A 9,040-nucleotide genomic window follows, 5' to 3' on the forward strand; every position below is an offset into this window, starting at 1 on the left:
ATATCCGAGTAAGTGCAAATTTACATGCTGGGAAGGTCTTATGCACCTGGCTCCATCCGGCCAATGGCCAATCTCTATCGACATTTCTATGTAGATCAACTCCTATGTTAATCAGTTTTACTAATTAGTCCAAGATACTAAACTGCTTAATGTTACTGCTTAAGTGTAAATATTATTGTCAAATATATGTGTGTGGATGAGGTTGGGGGGGGGGGGGGCACACTAGATGTGTCTATGGAAGTTGATGCACTTGACTGAGTCAATTGGCCTACAAACCCTGAAAATGGATCAAGCTATTCGTAGTTCTGTATGCAAATATAGAAGACATGCAGGGGATGGGGATCAAGATATGAGCATGATTATACTAAATGGATGCATAATGGTGCATGGTTATGATTAGATTTGATTGTGTCAAACTCACTACGTAACCTTCACAGGCATTAGGTCAATCGTAGTTCCCAGCATTTCAAATGGGAAGATTCTCAGGGTTTTGAATTCTTCTTGGATCTAACCACTGGTTTTGAAATGGTCTGGTAGGATGACACTCAAATCACATACCACATTCATATTTTAGAATAATACCAGCATTATTACAACCTACCAGGGATGACAGTTTCATAATCTCAATAAAAATTTTGTATAGTTTTTCTGACTCCGAAGGTTCCGCCAGAATAAGTTCAAGATTTAATCAAAATTCTGACTCGGAAGGTTCCGCCAGAATGAGTTTGAGATTCAATCATTTAGCCTTTTCCAGCCTTGATTGATTTGAGAACCTAATTGAAGAAGGCCAGAATTTGGAATATATGTAGATCTGTAGATACAATTTTTGAAATTATTTGTTTGTGTTTAAATTTAAGGATTCTATATACTAATACATCACGGCAGTGACATACATGGTAATTGGTATGCCAACAAGAGCCTGGGTTAGGGCCAAAAAACCCTAACTCATGAGGTATGCAAATGCATGAAATAATTACATATTTTTAATCTAATTGCAAAATATAGCTAATATGAATGGAAAATGGGAGACAAAAAAACTTTTGGGGCCCCAAAAGAGGCTATAGAGCTGTATTTGGAGAAAATTGGCGCTTCAACGGGATCCCAAAGTGGTATAACTAAAAGTACCTCCTACTAAGCCTACAGCCTTGAGTATTTACAAGGACATGTTATAGGAGTCATTCATTACCTTCTGGGTGGAATTGCCACAACATGGGCATTTTTCTTAGCAAGAATTATTGCAATAATACATCCTCGATCAATAAAATAGTAGTGAAAAATAATTCTTCTAGGCAAAAAAAGTGCCTTTTGGGAGTTTTCAATAGTATTCTGGCACTTTCGCAACCTTCCTGGAGTAATTTGGAGATTCCTAGCTAACTTCAGTACGAAAGAGAAAATTGAATTTTCAGCCCCCTGCCAACAATTTCTACAATATTCCGGCATTTGTTCAGCTATCCAAAAGCATTTCAGTACTCTTGGGACAATTCTAAAATCTTTGGAATTTCTAGAGATTCTTTTTACTTTTTTAGTTGGATGGAGAATAGCTCTTCCCTTAACTTGCTATCGTAAAATTTTACAATTTTATTATATATTAAGTCTGTACTTAACAAAGAATACAGATCCTGAATCTCAGCAGCCCAAACTTAGCAAATTGTGCTAGGATGATAAGTTGTTGTAACTTGTAACAGAGAACTTGTTTATTTCATGTATTATTGTAGACACCCAATTTTGTCCCCTACCAGAAACCCTGGAAACCCTCGTGCAGGAGAGAAGAGGGTCTAATTTTGACTTTCTATATACGAAGGAATCTGGTCAAGATGACTGCATAGATGGATAGTACTCAAAAATACGATTCTAACAATATATGGCAAGTCAAAATTAGACCGTCAGATCTCCCGCAATCATTCCTGGAAAATTACATTTTCCCGTACATATGCCACGCACACTGACAAACCTGCTGGAAACCTGGAAAAATCCCTACACCCTAAATTTCATCCCCTACCTACCCAGATAACCTGGAAAACATTCCCCTACCTGAAACCCTCAAAACCCCTACGCGGGAGAGAAGAGGGTCCAATTTTGACTTTTTATATACGAAGGAATCTGATCAAGATGACCGTACGGATGGATAGTGCTCGAAAGTACGATTCCGACGATATATGGTAAGTCAAAATTGGACCGAAGGATCTCCCGTGATCCCAGCCGAAAAATTTCATGATTGCGCCCATGGGCTGCGGCACAGGTATGCTAGCCAGCCCATGCCCCCTCCGCACATGCCCGCACCCCCTCCGTACATGCCCACGCCCCTGCAGGCCCATGCCTGCGCCCCCTCCTTACATGCCCGTGCCCTTGCAGGCCTATGCTCGTACCCCCTCTGGCCTTGACCCGCGCCCTCTGGCCATAGCCCACTGCTGCCCATGCATGCTGCCCATGTGTGCTGCCCCTGCCACCCATGTGTGCTGCCATTCCTGCCCATGCATGCTGCCCATGTGTGTTGCCCCTAACCCCCATGCATGCTGCCCATGTGTGCTGCCCCTACCCCCATGCTTGCTGCCCCTGCCGCCCATGTGTGCTGCCACTGCTGCCCATGCTTGCTGCCCATGCCTATGCCCATGCTTGTTGCCTATGTGTGTTGCCCCTGCCGCCCATGTGTGCTGCCACTGCTACACATTGCCTGCCCGCCTATACTGACCATGCACCGTGCACTTCGGTCAAGTCTCACGCTCTGTCGTCAATGGCCGAGATTGATATTCCCCTGACCCGATGGGAGAAGAAATTCCCTCTTCACCCACTTAAGATCAAAGAACCTTTTTTTTTTTTGCTAATGATTCTCTTTCCCAAAAAACCCCCTTTTACCCATTGGATAAAAGCACTTTTCACCCATTTTGGTCTGAGAACCCCTTTTTACCCATCGAATAAAAGCCCTCTTTACCCACTTTAGTCCAAAAATCCTCTTTCGTTCGTTGGATAAAGATGTTCCCTCTTTTCCATTAGCCAAAAAAACCTATAAATACCCCCTCCTTTGGATTTCACACACCAAACATATCTCACTCCATAGTAATGAAGCTCTACCCTCTCTCCTCCCCTCCCCCTCTTGATTTTCTTTGGGTTTTCGGAGCGATCTTCGTCAAGATCCAAAATCTTGTTCGGATCTTCGAAGTGTTCTTCGGGACTTTGAAGATCTTTAATCCAAGTTCTTAGTCTAATCTAATATTTTTCAAAAATAATGTGTTCTTCAACCCCCTCCTTTGAGTGTTCTTGGGTTTTACCATAAATAGAAATCCCTCCCTCTTGAGGTTCTTTGGGTCTACGAAGAGATCTTTGTTAAGATCTGGAACTCTGTTTGGATCTTCAAAGTGTTATTCGGGGCTTTGGGGATCTTCAATCCATTTTTAGGTCAATCCATTTCTTTTCAAAAATAGCAGTTCCTAGCAGAAGCCCTGTTCGAGTGCCCCTGGAATCTTTCCAGAAATAGCCATTCCCAATGGAAGCTTTGCCAAAGTGCCAGCTCAGCCTAGCCCTCCCCTAGCATATCCCCAGCGGAAGCTCTATCGGAGTGCCACCTCATCCTAAGCCCGAAAATAGCCTTCCCTAGTCGAAACTTTGTCTGAATCTAAATCCGAAAATAACCTTCCCTAACCAAAGCTCTATCCGAATCCAAATCAGAAAGTGACTGTTCCTTGTTGGAGCCCTATCCGAACATCATTACAGTCAGCATCTCTCAAGAAAGGAAGTTGGAGGTCAAGACCATCTTCCCCTGAGCCAGGAGAGCACAAAACATAGTCCGAGCCAGTACTAATCAGGGGCCCACCCCTCTTGATCCGAAACAGGGGTTAAGTTCAGATACAGTTTCTCAACCAAATTGTCATCATGTAGATTTTATATAAACCTTGTTTTAGTGTACATAGTAGTTTAAATTCAATCAATGTATATATGTGTGATAACTTAGCCATGCATGTTGAATAGTAATAATTGTGAAAAATGTTCATTCTTAAGCATCTAGTAGGAAGACTAGTTGAACCAGGAAAATTAGGTGTTTAACACCTTCCTAACTCTGTAACCTGACACTTACCCTAAATCTCTGAACCAGACCAATTATCGGGCCCTTTTCTCCGGAATTGGGCCCATCCCCGGGTCCTAGGCCCATAATCCTAGGTGGCGACTCCAAACCCTTTTGTATGATCCCGATCTCCGTATTGGACTATCATTAAGCCCCCTTCTAGAATGACAAATTTTACATTCTTGCAAAATAGGCCTCCACATATGTCCAAGCGACAATACGGCTGTGCAGTGCCCGCAAGCAAAGCACACACGACACACTCCTCCCTCATTAAAAAGAGAAAGAGAGGACAGAATCGATGCATGAGTCCAATTTCTGGCTGCTACCCTCACAATTATGTATAGGAGTGTTTGAATGACATCTCCATAGGTGTGTTTAAAACTTGATAATTTCATTTAATATCCTTTTTTTTATTTTCAAAATAATTTTATGCAGTTTTTTCAACGAGGGTATATCTGTCATTTCATATGGGAACTATATTAAATGCCAAATTAAAAAAATATATTTTTTTTATACCTTTTTTACTCCTGCATTAAATAGGGTATTAAATAACTTTGCAAATAAAACAGGAGGCAAAAAAAGTAAATAATAAGAAAATCCCATTGTATATAGACACAAGATTCAATGGTCAGTTTTCTTTTCACCTTCTAGTAAATGTTCTCTACTACGGGAAACTGGTTTTGGGAACCAGAGAGTTTAATGGCTGACTGGACCGGCCAATAGTTTCGGCTATTGGCCCTTCTTCTTGTTTGGGTTTTGATTTTCAGGCCATGGGAGGAGGTGTTCATGGTGATTCAGCAGGAGATAATAGAGTTGTTGTGATTGGTGGTGGTCCTTGTGGAGTAGGGAATGAGATAGGTATTGCTCCTGGTCAAGTGGAGGATAAAGGAAAAAATGCTAAGGGTGTAACTTGGGCGGATCTCTTTTCCAGGGAAGCTTCTTCTTTTCAAAAGGGATTAAGAATTTCTTTTTTGATTCACCCCTGAAGTTGAATACCTCATTCAAGAATTTTTTTGGATCCAATCCATAGGAATCAATAGAAAAGGCAAATCCCTTATGATACATCAGATCTGGCTTGGTTATTGATAGAATGAATAGATCTGCCGTTTTTTGAAATCTCTCTTTCGATTCAAAATCATGGTGTAACAAATATCCCCCTGTTCCAGTCATGGAATAGATGAAATAAATCAAAAAATTGATTTTTGTTCAAGAATGATATCTTATTGGAACTGTCCATTTCCAGTTCATCCTTCTTTTAGTTTTACTAAGATGTTGAAGCAATGGCGGATTACTTGTCATATGGACTGTAATCTTCTTGAAAGAGGCCTATTTGTGTTTCGTTTTCATTTGGAGGAGGACACAACTAAGGTTCTTGAAGGTGGTTCCTAGTACGTACCAAAAAGAGCTATGGAGCCCTTCTTCCCCGTTGGGAAAGATTGATTTATGCAATATTATAGTCTAGGTTACTCTTCCAAATCTTCCTATCGAGTACTGGTTGACTGATGCTTTGAGGTCTATTGGAAGTGTTTTTGGTTATCCTTTGATTACTGATAACCGTACTAAGTCTATGAAACATTTATCTTTTGCCCGGTTGGGCATTAAAGTTTATGCAAGCGATGATTGATTTTCCTTGATGCAATTGCTATGTATGATGAAAAAGGGGTTATTTTCAGATAGTGGATAAGTCCTCGTAGGAGAACCATTCTCATACGGGACTGATCTAGACAGATGGAATCCACCCAACAACCAACTTTGTGGTGGATTCCATGAGTGGATCAGCCCGTACGAGAGAACCTGATCTGCACTTTTATTTTCAATTAATAGGTGGTTGTTGCCAGGAAAACGTGAGAGCTGAGCTGTTTCTAAGGAATTTTTTGTTAGCAGGCTTTCCTCGCATGTTGCTAATCTATTTTTGAGTATTGGGTGGTTGTAGCCTCTTTGCTTGTAGAGCATATGTCAGGAGTGTGGAAGGTCTAAGGATCGACTCTTGTAACATGTATTCCCTCCCCCCTTCCTATCATCCCCCTTCCCCTCTAGTGTGCGTGAGTAAAGTCCCTTTGGACAGTTCCTTAAAAAAAATAAAAAGTATTGAGATTTATTTTTCGATTGTGGAAACTGCAATAGAGGATGGCGTATTAAAGAGAGACTGTTGTTCTGCTTATGTGCAACAAGTTTCGGGTCTTCAGGCTATGCATCAAAGCCCAAATCTTGATGGTGTTATAAATAGCAGATCGGATTTGGGGAGGAAAGGCCTTTAGTGCCAACCCAACGTATTACCTTTTACTTGTCTCCTGTAGAACTACCTGGCCTGGTGTTGGGTGCTGGAGTAGGTCAGGATATTCATTCGTTGGAGGGTGGCAAGATTCAAATTGTTGTGGGTGGTGGGACGGTACTCCCTACCACTCAAAAGGGGCGAGATGGCACTAGGCGGTAATGTGTGATCATCAAAACAGAGATACTAGGAGTATGTCCAAGTGCTTGATTGTTTTGGACCGGTTCTTCTTGTCTAAAAGTTCTGGTTAGGTATTTGTAGGGCTTTGGTACTCGGACCCTTTATGGGTCGGCTTCGGTGTTTGGGTGGATTAGGGCTGGCTTTGTCCTTCTTTCTTCTTTGGTTTGCCATCGAGTGTGTTGTGGAGTTCTCTCCATGTATTCTTTCGATTCTTTTTTCTTTTCTTTCTTCCTTATTGCAGGGAAGTTCTTTGGATTTATGATATATTACCCACCACCCCCCACCCTCTCCCCCCCCCCCCAAAAAAAATCAATGTTCTGCCAAGTCTACCATAGTTTTAATATTTAAGGCACAAAACAAAACATCAATTTAATATTCACTGAAACGGGCTTTCCAAGTTCAATACATTATTTAGGAAACTCAATACAACTTCACACAATCATGTAAAAGTCCATTTATTTATCTTCAGAACTCCTTCCCCTCAAAGGTTTGCCCAAATTTCCAATCACTTGGTACAACATTATCAGACTGCACCATCTTACCATCACTAGTAGCGACCTGGAATGACAAACTTTGCCCTAACAATTGTGTATCAGTTTGCCAGTTTTGGCCCCAATTTCTTGACATTTGTATCCAATTTGTGTTGGAACCCTTAATCTTCACATCTTTAATGTCACCGGCACCGGCAACATTGTACACCAACACCAATATCCAGTAAGGATTTCCCTTCATCTCGAACTTTAAGCCTCCGGTCTTGACGCATGGGATTCGTCGATACTGAACCGGAATAATGCCAGCCTTGTACTGTGCAATCTTGACGAACATAGGCTGGGAGAGATCAAAGTGCTTCAATGGAGGGTTGCACCAATTCCCATCTGGCCTGTCATAGTTTGGTGGACAGAAGTTGGTGGCTGTTACATGGACGGTGCCTGGGAAGCACCATTGTGTTAAGGTATTGTCACACATGATTTCGTAACAAGCACCACAAGTAAGGCCATTGTTAAAGAATGTTGTGCTTAGAGCTGTTGTCTCTAGCCCATACCCTTGTTCTATTAGATTGCCATATCCACAGGCTCCCTCTGTTGCCACAAACAATCAATATTGAGTTTTTACCCAAAAATATATATATATATATATATATATTCAATATTCAGATATCCCAAAACAGGGAAAAAGAATTAAAGTATGATTAAAAAATTTCAATAAAATAATAAAATACTATAATTTAGAAATGAATATAAAATTACATTCTTTCTTTCTAAAATATAAGAAATTACTATACTAAAGTTCTTGCAAACATAAAAATAAATTTGGAAGGAGGAACCTTGCCTGGTCTAGTGTAAGAGACGGCCAAAAACTGCTCTTGAAAAATAAGGGGCAAGGGTGTCTTTTCACAACCGCCTATTTTCAAGGACTGTAGTTGGTCATTCCCTATGCCAAACCACAAGGTTCTTTTTCACATAAATTATTGGGAAAAGAAGTTGAAAGATAGTGTGGCCCTGCACCTAAACACAAGGGGGGCTTAGGATCCTCTCCAATGATTGAGCTCCTTCGCGAATCATCTAAAGGCTGGAGGACCTGACCATATGTTGGGGTGCATGCCTGGGTCCTCCCAATTGCCAGATACCTCTTTGGGAAGCCCAGCCACTGGAGAGGATTTGGAGGGGGACGAAATGACCACTCCACCTCTTATGAAAAGCAAAAATCCTATCCCCTGTTGATGCTTCTATACACTCCGCCAGAGGGAGGGCCACCCTGCCTTCAACCTCTCCCAAAATTTTATTACTGTAATGATATATTGTTACAATAAAATAATAAAAAAGTCATCATAAAAATTAGAAAAAATGCCAAACACATGAATATACTTTCATTCCAGAAGGTAAAAAAGAGCTTCAAGTCACAAGCTATGACTTACGCATGGTTTCACCGCCACTCATATCACCGTAGAACGTCGCATGTGCAGCTTCCCACCCATCACTTTTGGTCACAAACGCATTCAAATCTACACCAATAACCAAGAAAGCCATTACTATAACCCACAACCTAGACCAACACCGAGCCATCCTTCCTTTCTCTATCTCTCTAGTTACCTTAACCTTCATGCTTATGTCATATCTTTATAGTGTCTAGACACAGGAGTTGCAAAATGACCACATTGCCCCCATGTGCGTTGAAGATGCTCCCCGTCTACATTCTCATTAGCCAATGCATATGGCACAGAAGGCGTTTTTTAGCCAGACTGACAGGGTTGTTCAGCCTCACATGAAATTGACGAGATATAGAAGGAATCTTATTTACTGGACTTGAAACTAATTATTACACATGTATGACGACAGTGACAAAACTAATAGAGTAAATTATAAGTTACTGAAAATAGCTATGAAATTAAGGAAGCTGACTAGACATTTTGGAATATTAGGCAGATAATCCAAAACTGCAAGGGATAAAGAAAAATTGAGTAACTGACTTAAATTTTTTACTTTCTCGGGAGAAACTGAGCTTCAATTAACGGGTCCCCACTAAGAGATTCC

The 9,040-nt window shown here is 41.0% G+C and overlaps 1 protein-coding gene and 1 pseudogene across 1 annotated transcript; both read right to left on the bottom strand.

Annotated features, from left to right (window-relative positions):
• The window catches only part of LOC122063445, an 8,450-nt pseudogene extending 8,366 nt beyond the window's left edge, over positions 1 to 84 (bottom strand).
• Positions 85 to 6,852: 6,768 nt separating this feature from the next.
• On the bottom strand, positions 6,853 to 8,605 carry LOC122063452 (expansin-A23-like). Its single transcript, XM_042627156.1, has 2 exons — positions 8,425 to 8,605; positions 6,853 to 7,588 (listed from the first exon to the last, which is right to left on the bottom strand). Exons 1-2 carry the CDS (start codon positions 8,570 to 8,572, stop codon positions 6,975 to 6,977), a joined length of 762 nt encoding a protein of 253 aa, XP_042483090.1. The 5' UTR covers positions 8,573 to 8,605; the 3' UTR covers positions 6,853 to 6,974.
• Positions 8,606 to 9,040: the final 435 nt, after the last annotated feature.

Source organism: Macadamia integrifolia, unplaced genomic scaffold, assembly GCF_013358625.1.
Source record: "Macadamia integrifolia cultivar HAES 741 unplaced genomic scaffold, SCU_Mint_v3 scaffold1326, whole genome shotgun sequence".
Classification (NCBI taxonomy): domain Eukaryota; kingdom Viridiplantae; phylum Streptophyta; class Magnoliopsida; order Proteales; family Proteaceae; genus Macadamia; species Macadamia integrifolia.

Excerpts from the sequence above, each read along its gene's own strand:
- LOC122063452 (XM_042627156.1), bottom strand. The coding sequence starts at position 8,572 with ATGGCTCGGTGTTGGTCTAGGTTGTGGGTTATAGTAATGGCTTTCTTG. Across the intron at positions 7,589-8,424 it reads GAGTGGCGGTGAAACCATGC|AGGGAGCCTGTGGATATGGC; the intron begins GTAAGTCATAGC and ends TTGTGGCAACAG.